This window comes from Pogona vitticeps, chromosome 5, assembly GCF_051106095.1.
Source record: "Pogona vitticeps strain Pit_001003342236 chromosome 5, PviZW2.1, whole genome shotgun sequence".
NCBI classification, from domain to species: Eukaryota; Metazoa; Chordata; class Lepidosauria; order Squamata; family Agamidae; genus Pogona; species Pogona vitticeps.
The window spans coordinates 148,781,343-148,797,603 of record NC_135787.1 but is presented as its reverse complement, the minus strand read 5'-3'; the positions used below and the strand labels follow the sequence as shown (position 1 = coordinate 148,797,603).

The following is a 16,261-nucleotide window of genomic DNA, read 5'->3' as shown; positions in this document are numbered from 1 at the left end:
GATAGCTACGGCCCTATAATGTGGCCTTTTAAAACTGAAAACATCAGATGTGTTCATTCCATCCTTGAAGAACTGCTTTCCTTCTGACAGAGGGAGGACACTGGCTTTGTCCAGGCTACTGAAGATTGTGGAAAGTGTGAGTGGGGAGTCCTCTTTGTTCTCCTCTCACTCTTCACATCTCTACTATGGGCAGAGGTTAAGCTACCAATTAATAGATCAATAGATGAGTCCTTGTTACTGGTTTGGGCCATGGGAAGCCCCAAATTCCTGGCAACATTTCCAAAAGACATTGGCTAAGAAAGAAGTCATGGCCTGAAGGGAGGTTTCCAATAATTAGATCCTTCCCATATGCTACGACTATTCTCTCCATACTGTACAGACTCTCATAATTCATCTTTCAATTCAGCTTCTGCATAATCAATATCCTGTGCTTTTGACACACCTCTTTGTGTGTGTGTGTGTGTGTGTGTGTGTTTGTCTAAATGGGTTATGAATAGAGATGGGTACGACTCACCATTTCAGCAAGTCATCCTGCCGCACTGCCTGGAATCCAGGCTGCCCTTTGCAAAATTGGCAGCTGCAGCTTGCCTACCCTAAATTAAACTGCAGCCACCATCTTTGCAAAGGGCAGCCAGTTTACCTTTTTACGCATCATGGCTGCAGTGGCCTGATGGAGACCTTGGCAGGGGCAGTGACAATTACGGTAAGGGAGTGTTGGCGGGGGGGGGCTAAGGTAGGGAGAGGAAGGGGAAGGGCTGATTACTTGAGACGAATATTTAACAGATCAGCAATTTCCCACGAGTATCATGATTCTTTTTCAAAATTCATCCCCATGTCTAGTTATGAAACACAGAGGCATGGATCTGATTAGCTTCACACACTGATCTTTGCAAATTCTGTGTCAGTGAAGTTTCATTGATTTCAAAAGTTCCTGCTTCAGGAAGCTTTTCAAAGATTACAACATTGTCATTCATCTCCAAGTCTGCCTCATATTTGGAACGAGCCTCTTTAAAAGAGTGACTAAAATCCCAAAGTAATACACTGTCTATTCGTTTTAGAGTTCTTGACACAGACTACCCCTGTAGATATGTTGGCTTTTCAATGTGAAGTTCAAGAAGTTTTGTTTTTGGAAGTTTATGTGACTCTCTGCGGTCTCTGCTATTCCACTGAACATAGGAAACTGTCTCATGGTGAGCCAGACTTTTGGTCTCTCCATCTCAGTACTGTTTATGCTAAGTGGCAGGAGCTCTCCAGGGTCTCAAATGGGGATCTTTCCCAGTCTTACCTAAAGTGGCTACAGATTGAATTGATTCTCTTTCTGCAAGTCAAAACTGCAAGTAGTGCTCTAGCACTTTTTTGGAGTCCTTCTCCCAAAGCTGAATAATTTTGTGGCTACGTTGTATTTTTGTGTCTTTCTTCATTTCCAGTTTATTTAATGCTTTATTTTTCCCAACTTCAGGGCCTATGCAAGAAAGATAAGATATAAATATTTGAAATAAATCAAATTAAAATTTATTTATTGCATTTTTAAGTTGATAAGTTGCCTTGAGTGCTATCTTTTAGTGGATAGGTAAGGTGTTTTCTGTTTTTTGTTTTTAATATGCTGCCGTGTCCTGGTGAGGGTCCCAAATTAAATTTTCTTTTAAATTAAGGAACTCACACACCTTAATTTTCTGCCTCATGTTAAAATATAGGGGTGGGTAACTTTTTAAAGTGCTGGCATCAACACCTGGCATGCTAAGGCAGCTGGTTGGACCTACCTTTGATGCCCACCTTGCCCTTTCAGCTCAACATTTTAAGCAGTGGATAGTGGTTGAATCAAGATGACAAGTAAATAGCCCCAATACTGGACTGTTTCATGCACTGAGAAATTGAAATGGTGGCTAGTTCCAGATGCCAGGCACTACTCACAGTGCTGCCCAACATTCGCAGGTAAGCCGACGAAGATCCAAAAATGGAAGAGAGCCTTCACTAGAGTGTTTTGCAATGGATCTTGTCAAGCCTGGCAAAGACCCTGCAGCCAATATCCTTGCCTGTGCAGCAAGAATGATATCACTAGCAATTACAGAATAAAAAAATAAAGATTTTTCAGAATATGGATGATGACATACAATTAGACTCATTTATATGTATCCCAAAACTGAAAAAGGAACTTTTTCAAGTTACTACTACCACAGTGAGGTAACACCTGCTGTGCAGGTAGAGTTCTGCCAGGAGGATTTTGGCCTGTCCTTTTCAATACACTACACCATCAAAAAACATTTACACAGAAAGCTAGCACAGGATGCAAAAGATAAGGTTACCATTTTCCTCTCGTGCAGAGGACATTTGCTATGGAAGGGTTGGATTTCAGCCCTTAACAAGTTCTGGTACATTCAGAGAACACTTTGTCACTTCGTTATCTAAATATGTAGATTAGCACCAAGTTTGACAAATCAGTTTAATCTTAGAACTGCAAAGTTGGAAGTGACCCTATGGATCATCAGGCCCAGGGCCTGTCAAGGAGGCACAGTGGGGAATCAAACTCCCAACCTCTGCAGTCAGATGCTAAACCACTGAGCTATCCAACAGGTCTCTCCCATGCAGAGGATATGCCCTGGCCCTTCACAGCTCTTAACCAGAGGGAGGCCCTTAACCCTGCCCCACTGGTTACTAGGTTATCACAGATAAAGGGAGATACATCATAATCCCATTTAAAAGGAGACATATAATTGTCCCATTTCTCCATAGTCCAGTTTTCACATGATTCTGTGAGTCATTTTAACACTACGCAGAGAAAACGATGATGCTGGTATGGATGCTATTTTGAACAGTGGGAGGCATTCTGGACATTCTTTATATCTTTAGCATGCTTTCCTTTGATAAGATCATATAAATATACTGTGATGAAACCAACATATTTTTCTAATCCTTCTCTTACCCCAAGAGAAATGTATTCATTCCCATAACCAACAGGTGTGCACATAGAGTATCTGTTTGCAGTATTACAAGCCTGGCTAACAGAGTTTGAATAAAATCAGACAGATAAATATGTTTTAAGGGGAGAGGGACTCTGTAAAATCAATAGCATTCAAATTTAATTTAATTTTGAACTTTGCTACAAAATATGCCAGTTGTAAGTCTGAGCTATCAGAAATTGTTTTCTATTCTTTCGAAAACTTGCTAAGAGATTGCAACTCCCAGAAACCACAGCCAGAGCAGCTAGTGGTGAAGGCTTCTGGGAGTTGTAGTTCAGGAATACCTGGGTGACCCAAGGTTGGGAACCAATGGTGTAGATGCCAATTTTTGTTCTTCAGCTTGGTTACAGATTTGTTAACTGGGAGAAGAGGCTCAGAAGGAAGATGATGTTAGAGATAGCTCACAATTAGAACTGAAAAGACATTAAAGTTGCAGAAATATGATTGAGGCACTTTTTCCACTTTGTGAAATCATACTTCAAAGGCATCTCATGTTTCTATCCTAAAAGACTAGTCATCAAACAAAGCAAGCTGACTTGCCCACTTCTAGAGGTGAGAAAAGGTCATGACACTCCGATGCTCACATTCATTACAAATCACAAATTCTTATTTCTAACATCTATTTCTGGATTCAGTGGTACAAATTAGGTACAAACCTTCCTCTCCCAAGAGAAAGTTTGAAGCAGAAAATAGGGGAGGGGAGATGGGAACAAAACTCAAACCCAGTCCCAGAAAATGGAATCCATAAACTGTACTTTGTTGGGACAATTGTGTATATTAATAGACAGCCCAAGATCTTAAAATTCCAGAAGGCTCCTATGAGGTGATATGCTCCTTCAAATAGCTTGGACCCTAGCTGTACAGGGGCATTATAGGTAATAACCACCACTTTGAATTGGGTCCAGAAACAGCCTGGAAGCCAGTGAAGCTGTTCTAATAAGGGAGTTACATGCTCCCTATAACCAGTGCCAGTCAGCAGTCTGGCTACAGCATTTCAAACACTCTTCAAAGGCAGCCCCATGTAGAATGTGTTGCTGTAATCCAGAAGATGTGTAATTAAGGCATGTGTCGCCATGGCCAGATCAGACATCTCAAGGAACCGGGCTCAGCTGGCACACGAGCTTTATCTATGCAGATGCTCTCCTGGCGACCACTGAGACCTGAGGATCCAAGCTCAGGGTTGCGTCTAGGAGCACACGCAAGCTGCGAACCTGATTTTTCAGAAGGAGTGTAACCTCATCCAGTATAGGCTGAATCCCTATCCCCTGATTTGCCTTGTGGCTAAGCAGGAGCTCCTCTGTCTTGTCTGGATTAAGCTTCAGTTTGTTCTCTCCCATCCAGTCCATCACTGACAACAGGCACTGGCCTAAGCACAGAACAGTCTTGACAATAGCTTTTTAATATGAAACAGATTCACTACATAGAGGCCACCCTAGCATTTTAAACTATTTCCAGATTCACAACAGTGCACACAAAAAATGTTAACTGCTGGATATTTTTAGAAGAAAAATTAAGAATTATATTGCATTCTGAAAAAAAAATATTCACTGCACATTCTTCTGATGCTGTATTTCCCTTCATCAACTGCTACTGGTTAGACTATGAGAGCATGCTAGGCATGCTCAGGAAGAATCTAAGTAGCTGACCTTTTCCTGTGACATCTCTAAATGTTGTTGGAGTCCTGTCTCCCATCAGTCTCAGCCACTAATGATCAGAAAGGGTTGTCTATAACATCTGAATAACTACTAGCCCCTCATCCCTTCCATAGAATATTGCAATTAGTGGCACAAGGGCCTGTTGCCTTTCTAACCCTTATTCACCAGGATAAAAAAATATTAATTAGACCAGGGCTGGTACCTCTCTGAATGGCACTCACCAAAGTTTCATTCAAACATCAGCATTAGGGAACACTGGCTGAAATCCTGTAACACAGCTCCATGTGCACAGTGGGACAACACCAGCAACAGTAGCAAATCACTGCTAATTAAAGGTTATTTTGTGACTCATACACAATATGAAAAAATTGTGTGCACCCCAAATCACCAAAAAAAAAAAGCATTTAATCAGATCTAATTTGCCACTCATGATGACATCATTCCTGTTGCATATGCAGAGCTGCACAACAGGATCTGACCCATTCAGTGAGAATGCTGAAGGAAGGTTCTAGTTCACATGGAGAGCCATCACAGACAGCACAAGTGCTTCTATTCAAATTTGTCACTCCATATGCATTCAGGACAATGGAAGATATGAACCGGGGGGGGGGGGGTAGGGCTAGAGCATGCCTCCTGAATACATGATGAATATTCCCAAATATTAACATTTGAAAGAAGAGAAGACTGCTCTAACTAAGCCTTATACTTCAATGTCCTAATTTCTGAAGAAACACAGTTGACCATTCAAGTAGCAAACATAATTTTCCACTAACCTAGAACTATTTAATTTATTGACACATTTTTTAAAAAAATGGTGCTTCCTTTTTTTAACTCACATGTTCTGGTTTAATTCTGTATACAGAGTATGGACTGACATTGCCTAGCTTACCACTTCTCATTTACACTTCTCACCTTCAGGTGAACCATATGATACTCATACTCAAACTGCAAGCATTAGATTGGCTTTGTTCCTCTTCCTCATTCCAGCTGCTAAGTTACAATCTCAGCTTGAGGCCAATAGAGGTATACTGCATTCGTGTCATTTAAAAAATGACCAGCAACTACCAATTCTGAGCAGACCAGCACAAAGGTTTTAGAACTGGACAGGTTTTTGTTGTGTTTTTTTTTTTATATAATTTAACCTCCATGAAAGAACATATTGAATGGGAGTCAGTCCCGCATTTACATTGACAACCCCTGTAGTGTTTTTAAAAAAACAAACTCATTTGACATAACTAAGTAGCAGAGTTTGGGGTTATTCAGCAGACTTTGGAACACAAGAGGAGCCAAGTGATGCAAAGAATATTCATTCAGTTTGCTGTTCTTAATTGTGTAAGGTGTCTCGATGGGACAAGAGGCCCAGATGAAGAATTTAAAGTGCCACAAGATTCCCTGCCTCCAGTGCAAGATCAAGACTAAAACTGTCCCCCCCTTCAGGGTTTCTGAAAAAATGCAAAATACCCCTGTAGAGATAAATGCAAAAACTTGTGTCCACTCCCTTAAAGAAGCAGAACAAACCCCTACACTCACCTACATACTTAGAGAATCACAGAAGGATGACCTGATAGTTTAAAAAGACACGAACAGCACAACTGAGTCTTCAGATTTTGAAAGCAGCAAGGAGAAAGTACCAATGCCCAAGCAACTGGGAGCTGTGTCACCAATATGGGACAATAGGATCCTCAGCATTTTTAAAATGAATGTAATGCTGTATGTCATGCTACCTCATGGAAACCCCCCCTCCCATTGGGCCTTCTCCTCTTCACTATGTGTCCTATGTTATTCTTGCTGACTATGCTGGGATTTGAGGTCTATATTCTTCAGTGGGCAAATTTTTTATGTAAGCACTGAGCCATCTTGGCTCTGGCTTTCCCCTGTCCCAAGGTTCTTTGCTGTAAGCCTAAAGGTAGGGGAAGACAAAGATATCAGATATAGCTTGCAGAACTGGGAAAATGCAGCTCTGTCTCTTCTGCTAGAAGCAGGTGTGTCAGGCTGTGTTTTTCCTGATCTTGCTGTCAAGGATTTGTTCAGGGTGCTTGCATCTAAAATATCATAAAAGCTTTCTAAAGGGATTTGACCTTCCTTCTTTTCTTCCTCCCCTCCATCTTTGATACTCTATTTGAAGACATTCTCTCTTCTGAAATTAAGTATGATTGAACTGGAATTTCAAGACATTTCCACTCTCTTTATGGGGTGACTTACTTTGGCAGTATCATGTTCACTGTTCCATATGTCTAGCAAGACTCTGGATGGCAATCAGTATAAAATCAAGGGTCATTTCCCCTCTTCTCAGCTCAGTGACTAACTGATCTAAGTCATGATAATTTCTCATATCAAGAAATTTTATGTCTTTGTGATGCTAAGAATGTGCATTTACTCAAACAAGGCAGAGTTAACTGAAAGTTCAGCATTATATATTTTAACCGTGTCCCTGTTTTTCTTCATCACCAAATTAGTGTTGATTAGGGAAGAGACAGAATTTCCCAAGAGACGTACAGTATCATCTTTTTGACCAGGGATGTCTACCCACAGTGATGCTGGGACTGACCTAATTCTCTCTGTGAAAAAGTCACTGTCCTTTTGTTATGAAGAGCAGTTAACACTAGCAGCCAACCTTGTTCTTCCTTCAGGTTTTATTCCACTGATTATCACAGATCCTAAGATTTCATATTTCTGTTCTTTCCTAGCACTACGTGTTCAAACTCATGTAGCTATAAACATTTTACATGCAGAAAGCTTTGATGCAGCATGCTATTTCCTCATGCCTTTCTTACGGCATGGTCAGATCGGGGCAATAACATTATGTCATGTTACTCTTAAGCTCATTTTATTTTGTCTTGCCTTTCCTGGCCTGTACCTGTATTGGCATCTCTTTTCTTTCACCTATCAGCCATCAACGTGAGCCACAGTGTAGGGACAAACTTCACTAGGGTATTGATTCACCAGTATTCTAATTTTTATTATATTTCACAAGGTCTTCCATTATACTGAATGTTAGCAGGCTCCTCAGTCATGGATCTAGCACAGCTTTCACCCAAAATATGACTAAATATTGTTATGCCACCAAGCAATAACTAACTTACATGAGACTATAAACACGACCCTGTAAACTTCGTAAAAACAAACAGCAGCAACCAGGAATTAAGCAAAGTGGGGAACTTGAGATAAAAGAGATTGGAAGTGTAATTTCCATAACATCTTACAATTTTAAAAGCATCCCACAGTCTTAACGGAAAAGTCATTACTGGTCAGCAATCAATGAAGGCTACAGAAATTAAGATTCTCCAAATCAGAATAACTGCTTTGGAATATACACTCTCTTGAAGTGCTTCCGTTTTTTAGCCCTGTCTCTTCCAGTATAAGCAACACATGCCTCAAGAGCTATGTCTAAAAATCATAGTTGGGCAATTTAACTGGACTTCATTGTGGACAAGCAGAAAGACTATTTATATTCATTAAAAGTTGGCAAGCTCTGTCTTTCAAACCAATAGTCCAGACACAAAGACTCCACTTAAAATTGGTTCTGCTTTTTGCTGTCTTTAAAGCAGCTTTGGAATGAATTTATCTGTATAAATCTGAAGGACACAGAGGATTGTTAAAATAGTACATTAACAATCTGTTCACCAGTGCTGGAAGTATATTCTTGTTCTGCTTCTTTACATTCTCTGTTTAAAGATAATGAAACAAGCCTATGTTTAACAAAACAGAAAAACAACAAAAAACAAAAACGTAAATATACTATAATTAACTCTAAGCCAATAGTGCACATTACAGGAAAATGTAAATGTGGCATCATAACACAAAAATAATTTTTATATACTTACCATTTGAGATTGGCTTCGAGGGCAGCCATTGATATCTTCAACCTTTTCATTTGCTGAAGAAAAAAACAGTAAGGGTTAAAAGGGTTGGCAATAAACACCAGAAAGTAAGAAAGGCACACTGAGTATTCTGTAGATCATGAAATGTCAGGCTGAAGCCTTACAGTAACAATCTATCTTGTTAGCAGCCCTTCCCTCCCCATGCAAAAATCAGGCAAAAGAAAAGTGTAAAGGAGGTTGCTACTAATTCTCCAGCTCCTGCCAAATGACTGCTGACATGAAGTCTTCCACAATTGTCTTTGTGGGATCAGGATACAGTTTCAAGTCATTGCAGAAAGTATAAACCACTGCGGCTAATAAAATGCACACATTGGAGACATATGGCTTAATGAAGCATTCATTTCAGACAACGCCAAGTGTGTGAAACATAGTGCTCTGGTCATTTAAAAAATTGTGAAGCAGACAGTTCAAAATGCACACACACACACACACACACACACACACACACACACACACACACACACACACACACACACACACAACTTTTCTTGGTATTGTAAAAATAAGTAATAAAAAAGCAGAAGTGCACATCCGGAAGATAAGAGGCTGCATCAAGTTTCTCTATGAGAGCCCATCTCAAAGTTAAATCAGCTCTACCTCTCTTTGGTTTTCCCTCCAGAAGACATAGTGTGCTGTGGCTACAAGTACAGGTCTTACCGATGATCTGGATGATTTCTGCTAGCAGAACTCCATCTGCAATGTCCTGTTGCAGGTCCTTGATCAGCCGCTTGTGGCCAGATTTTGCTAGATAATGGTTAGCCCAGTCAGTGTAAATCTGCAGAATAGATGGAAAAGTGGAGAAAGAAAGAGAGACAATAAAAATTCTTAAGTCAAATGCTGGCTTCTACATGAGCAGAGCTCTGAAGAACATTCCAGTTTAAGGAGTCGGAGGGGGGGAAAGATCTGAAAAAACTAAACATATTTCAAAAAGTTTGTCCCTGTGCCATTTTTTTAACTTCAACCTTGAATGAATCATTTTATTACACAATGAAACATCAAGTCACTGTGACAAAGCAAAAACCCCTTTAGGACTGCCAAGAAAACTCCTGTCAAAAATCAGTTTCAGTTTAATCTGATTCACAGAAATAGACTAAGATTGAAAACCACATCAGACATTTTCTTCTTTTATGTTTTGTATGTTATGTTCCCACTTCCTTTATTGTTACTTTTTAGAAGTATATAATTCTGAAAAATGTATTTCCAGTTTCCTCCTGCAGTTCTGCTGTATTTAACGTTTTAGTGCTATATAGGAGCAAACAGGAAGCCAATGAACAGAAGCACATTCACAGGTATCTTCTAACAATTTTTTCTGACAAAACTTATTTGAACTTAAATGTATGTATAAATATTGCATGTCTACAGCATATCTATTTGACAGCTATCTGTGCTTCCAGAAAGCAATCTAGCTATAATGGCTGCTGCCTATGTAGAGGATGTAAAGGATATGTACCTTTTAATAATATAATATAATATAATATAATATAATAAATCAACAAACAAACAAACTTATTTTTCCATCAAGAAACAACCAGCAAAGGATGGCTTGTGGGTTTCCTAGAATCACACGAAAGAAAAGGTGGACAAAAAGTGAAAGAAGGCTCAAATCATCTGAGCATAGGGAATACAGGATTTTGAGTGCTGTAGATATCCATTCTTGGTAAGTAATATATATTTATAGTGATTGTGTGTATACTCAAACTGACCTGTTTAGCCACACAGAGTTTCAATGCAAAGAAGGAATGTTGTTGTTGTTGTTTAGTCGTTAACTTGTGTCCGACTCTTCGTGACCCCATGGACCAAAGATTGCCAGGCCCTTCTGTATTCCACAAGTTTGGTCAAATTCATGTTGGTAGCTTTGATGACACTGTCCAACCATCTCATCCTCTATCGTCCCCTTCTCCTCTTTTCTTCACACTTTCCTAACATCCGGGTCTTTTCCAAGGAGTCTTCTTTTCTCATGAGGTGGCCAAAGTATTGGAGCCTCAGCTTCAGGATCTGTCCTTCCAGTGAACACTCTGGGTTGATTTCCTTCAGAATTGACAGGTTTGTTCTCCTTGCAGTCCAGAGGACTCTCAAGAGTCTCCTCCAGTACCAAAATTCAAAAGCATCAATTCTTTGGTGGTGAGCCTTCTTTATGGTCCAGCTCTCACTTCCATATATCACTACAGGAAAAACCATAGCTTTGACTATGCAGACCTTTTTCGGCAAGGTGATGTCTCTGCTTTTTAAGATGCTGTTTATGTTTCTCATTGCTTTCCTCCCAAGAAGCAGGCGTCTTTTAATTTTGTTGCTGTCACCATCTGCAGTGATCATGGAGCCCAAGAAAGTAAAATCTGTCACTGCCTCCATATCTTCCCCTTCTATTTGCCAGGAGGTGATGAGACCAGTGGCCATGGTCTTAGTATTTTTGATGTTGAGCTTCAGACCATTTTTTGCGCTCTCATCTTTCACCCTCATTAAGAGGTTCTTTAATTTCTCCTCACTTTCTGCCATCAGACCGGTATCATCTGCATATCTGAGGTTATTGATATTTCTTCCGGAAATCTTAATTCCGGTTTGGGATTGCTCCAGTCCTGCCTTTCACATGATGTATTCTGCACAAAAGTTAAATAAGCAGGGAGACAATATACAGCCTTGTCGTACTCCTTTCTCAATTTTGAACCAATCAGTTGTTCCATATCCAGTTCTAACTGTTGCTTCCTGTCCCACGTAAAGAGTTCTCAGGAGATAGATAAGGTGGTCAGGCACTCCCATTTCTTTAAGAACTTGCCATAGTTTGCTGTGGTCCACGCATTCAAAGGCTTTTGCGTAGTCAGTGAAGCAGAAGTAGATGTTTTTCTGGAACTCTCTGAATTTCTCCATAATCCAGCGCATGTTAGCAATTTATTCTCTAGTTCCTCTGCCCCTTCAAAATCCAGCTTATACTTCTGGGAGTTCTCAGTCCACATACTGCTGAAGCCTTCCTTGGAGGATTTTGAGCATAACCTTGCTAGTGTGTGAAATGAGTGCAATTGTACGGTAGTTGGAGCATTCTTTGGAACTGCCCTTCTTTGGGATTGGGATGTAGACTGCTCTTTCCCAATCCTCTGGCCACGGTTGAGTTTTCCAAACTTGCTGGCATATTCAGTGTAGCACCTTAACATCATCATCTTTTAAGATTTTAAATAGTTCAACTGGAATGCAATCACCTCCACTAGCCTTGCTGTTAGCCATGCTTTCTAAGGCCCACTTGACTTCACTCTCCAAGATGTCTGGCTCAAGGTCAGCAACCACACTATTGGGGTTGTTCGAGACATCCACATCTTTCTGATATAATTCCTCTGTGTATTCCTGCCACCTCTTCTTGATGTGTTCTACTTCTGTGAGGTCCCTACCATTTTTGTCCTTTATCATGTTAATCTTTGCACAAAAGGTTCCTTTCATAGCTCCAACTTTCTTGAACAGATCTCTGACTTTTCCCTTTCTATTATTTTCCTCTATTTCTTTGCATTGTTATTTAAGAAGGCCCTCTTGTCTCTCCTTGCTATTCTTTGGAAGTCTGCATTCAATTTTCTGTAACTTTCCCTATCTCCATTGCATATTGTTTCTCTTCTTTTCTCTGCTATTTGCAAGGCTTCATTGGACAGCCACTTTGCTTTCTTGCATTTCCTTTTCTTTGGGATGGTTTTTGTTGCTGCCTCCTGTACAATGTTATTAGCTTCCATCCATAGTTTTTCAGGCACTCTGTCCACCAATTCAAGTTCCTTAAATCTGTTCTTCCACTGTGGATTCATAAGGGACTTGGTTTAGATTATACCTGAGTGGCCCAGTGGTTTTTCCTACTTTCTTCAGTTTAAGCTTGAGTTTTGCTATAAGAAGCTGATGATCAGAGTCACAATCAGCTCCAGGTCTTGTTTTTGCTGACTGTAGGGAGCTTCTCCATCTTTTGCTGCAGAGAATATGATCAATCTATTTTTGGTATTGCCCATCTCAAGATTTCCATGTGTAGAGTCGCCTCTTGTGTTGTTGGAAAAGAGTGTTTGTGATGACCAGCTTGTTCTCTTGACAAAACTCTATGAGCCTTTGCCCTGCTTCGTTTTGAACTCCAAGGCCAAACTTTCCTGTTGTTCCTTTTATCTCTTCACTCCCTACTTTAGCATTCCAATCCCCTATAATGACAAAAACATATTTCTTTGGTGTCAGTTCTAGAAGGCGTTGTAAGTCTTCATAGAATTGGTCAGTTTCAGCCTCTTCAGCATTGGTGGTTGGTGCATAAAGATGGATTACTGTGATGTTGAAAGGTCTGCCTTGGATTCGTATTGAAATCATTCTATCATTTTTGAAATTGTATCCCAGTACAGCTTTTCCCACTCTTTTGTTGACTATGAGGGCTACTCCATTTCTTCTACAAGATTCTCGCCCACACTAGTAGATGTGATAATTGTCTAAATTGAATTCACCCATTCCCATCCATTTTAGTTCACTCACACCCAGGATGTCAATGTTTATTCTTGCCATCTCCTGTTTGACCACATCCAGCTTACCAAGATTCATAAATCTTACATTCCAGGTTCCTATGCAGTATTTTTCTTTGCAGCATTGGACTTCCCTTTCACTTCCAGGTGCGTCTGCAGCTGAGCATCCTTTCACCTTTGGCCCAACCACTTCATTAGCTCTGGAGCTACTTGTTCTTGTCCTCCTCTCTTCCTCAGTAGTATGTTGGACACCTTCCGACCTGAGGGGCTCATCTTCCAGTGTCATATATTTTATCTTTTTGTTTCTGTTCATAGAGTTTTATTGGCAAAGATACTGGAGTGGCTTGCCAGTTCCTGCTCCAGGTGGATCATGTTTAGTCAGAACTCTCCACTATGACCTGTCCATCTTGGATGGCCCTGCACAGCATAGTCCATAGCTTCTCTGAATTACTCAAGCCCCTTCGCCACGACAAGGCAGCAATCCGTCAAAGAAGGAATACTTGCTATCAAACTAGAGAACCACCAAAACATATTTCTGATCAGCAAAGATTTTAAAAATGGGAATAATCCAAGGAATAATCCCAGTTCAGATTCAGGTCTCTTCTGGCAAATCAGCCACATTTTTATGGAAATTTATCTTGCAAGACTATCATTTCACAGAGGATGAGGTTTCAATGGCTACATGACATGATGGCTATTTCCTAGTGCCAGTCAGGGGCAGTATGCCTCTCCATTCCTGTTGCTTAGGCGCAAAAGCTAGAGGGTACTATTGCACTTCTCCTGTTTGTTGGCTTGCATGCATCTAGTTGGCCATTTTAAGAACGTAATGCCAGTAGTTTTTGTTTGATCAAAAAGGGTTCTCCTTATATTCTTTAAGAGTTTGTTGAAAGCCTAATGACTATAGTATGTACATTCATTCAGTATGTACTAGATTGAAATTATTTAAGTGTGTGTCTATCTGTCTCTCTCTCTCTCTCTCTCTCTCTCTCTCTGTGTGTGTGTGTGTGTGTGTGTGTGTTTGTGCATGCACACATGTATTTCATAAAGATTCATTGGATTTGTCATTCACAGACCTCGGGGTAGCAATGTTTCTAGTTCACTGTATGCAGCAGTCATGGAGTGGCTCATTCTGTTGAGAGAGATTCATTTGCTCTGTCACCTATGTTTAAATTTCCTGCAATGTCCATGGGAGAGTGTGAAAATAACACATACACAGAGATCACATTGTTGAAAGTACTGCTTGTATTCTAGAGATATACTGTGTTGACAGTTAAGAGCAAAGGTGTCAACAATGGAAGTAAGTTGGCAGTTTATATGGAAGGTGGAGATGATACAACCAAAACAAGTATTTATGCTCTCTAATGGCAACACACTTTCAAAGGGATATCTGTATTTTAGCTTGCTGCAGAAAAACAGCAAGCCCTTGCGGTGCTTTAAAGACCATTATTAGGACAAAGGTTTTCTTGGACTATAGTATCATATGCAAAAGAACAGTAACAATTCGAACATAACAGTAACAATTCAAACAATTGCAATTCTCTGCAAGGTAAGTCTTATACATGAACACTGTCTAGATCCCAGATGAATCTATACAGAGTATCCTTGCTGTTGACTCTTGTCGGGAAAAGGGGCTCCATCCCACCAAAGAAAGACTAAAAAAAGAAATGGAATATCTATCTATCTATCTATCTATCTATCTATCTATCTATCTATCTATCTATCTATCTATCTATCTATCTATCTATCTATCTATCTATCTATCTATCTATCTATCAATCAATCAATCAATCAATCAATCAATCAATCAATCAATCAATCAATCAATCAATCAATCAATCAATCAATCAATGGGCTGGTTCCAAAGAATCAAAAAAGGAGGGGGGGAAATCACCATTCAGCCTGTTCCAAAACTGCAAAATCTTTTCACTATAGGTGGAGTTTTATCAGCTCTTTTGGTTCTACCAACATAAAACCCTGTGTAGGTTCTTCGAGGTAGCAGAAATAATCTTTGACCTATTTCCCTTTCCCCATGCCACATAACAACAAATCTTGTAAAATAAAGATGGGCAAGTGCTTATCAAATTAACTTGGACATTATCCCAGATTTTCCAAAAAGTTTAGAAAATCCTGGATCTTTTAATGTTTTTTGAGAACACTCCAAAATTCAACAGAAACCACTGCTAGATTAAAATGCCAAAGAGAACAACATTTGCATTCTCTGCCATTTAAACCCCAAGGTTGTTTCTGCGATGATGATGCAGAAAGCCAGAATTATTTGGGTGGGGGGAGAGAGGAAGAAATGTTCTTCCTTCTTTGCTCTCTGGAGGACAAGTCATTTTGCTTACATCGACATAAAAACAAACTGGGGAGGGGAGCACATTTGAATGTTAAAATAGCCAGAGGTATAAAGAGACCAGAACCATTATTTTTCTCTCTGTATTCAGAATATATGGGTTTGAGAGATGGTCCTCCACTATTACAGATCATGCTGAAATCAAAGATAAGAAAATGCTGCCACCCCCACACTGTCCCTCTTAATGAAATGTCTCAGCAACCACAACAGAAATAGCACCGTACATGCACACCAAGACACTTCTGAATTTTATAGAGTACTGTCTTTCACATGCCTGACATGACAAGGCCATGCATCAAGACCTAATCCCTTTTCAATGCCAGAATACTAGTGGTTAATCCATCAATCCTGTCCATCAGTCCCTGCTTACCCTCCAGAAAATGTTTTTCCCCCAAGGTAAAAACAATTATGTAACAGCACAGGGAGAACACAACAGGTTAATGTGTTGCTTAGATTGTCATGTGGTCACCCATTAAAAAATGAATAAGAATTGTGTGGTGAATTCTAAATTAAATGCCATGTGTGGAAATGCCTAGGGATGGGGCTTAAGCTCACTGGTAAATGACTTGTTTTGCATGCACAAGGGCCCAGTTAAATCCCTGACATTTCCAGATAAGACAGGGAAAGATACCTGGCTGCAGTACTGTGGAGCAGCAACTAGTCAATGCAGTTCCTGCTGAAGTAGATGGATTGATACTTTAACTGAGAAGAGGGTCGTCCCTAGATGCTAATTTAGCAGGCCTCACATGCCCATTCTTGGAAAATGGTAGATATTCCCACATTTCATTTTTTTTTCTTACAAGAATTGTTGGTTTTATCCTTGTACTTCTACTAGCATTTCCCCCCCCCCCCCATCTGGAAAGTGCATGAAGGAGCGAGGTGCTGAGGCCACTCAAAACATGGCAAAATTACCTCCCAAATACTGCAGAGGTCACAAGGGGAGTTTTTAATGGCAATCTTA

At 40.0% G+C, this 16,261-nt stretch overlaps 1 protein-coding gene across 10 annotated transcripts in view; it reads right to left on the bottom strand.

The window, feature by feature from the left end:
* Positions 1-16,261, bottom strand: part of NAV3 (neuron navigator 3) — a 630,491-nt gene that overhangs the window by 219,164 nt on the left and 395,066 nt on the right. For all 10 annotated transcript variants that reach the window (XM_073000344.2, XM_073000345.2, XM_020804110.3 and 7 more), the window contains 2 exons: positions 9,151-9,268; positions 8,437-8,489 (listed from right to left, as the gene is read on the bottom strand). In XM_073000344.2, coding sequence (XP_072856445.2) covers positions 8,437-8,489; positions 9,151-9,268 — 171 coding nt within the window. The remainder of the gene's footprint in view (positions 1-8,436; positions 8,490-9,150; positions 9,269-16,261) is intronic.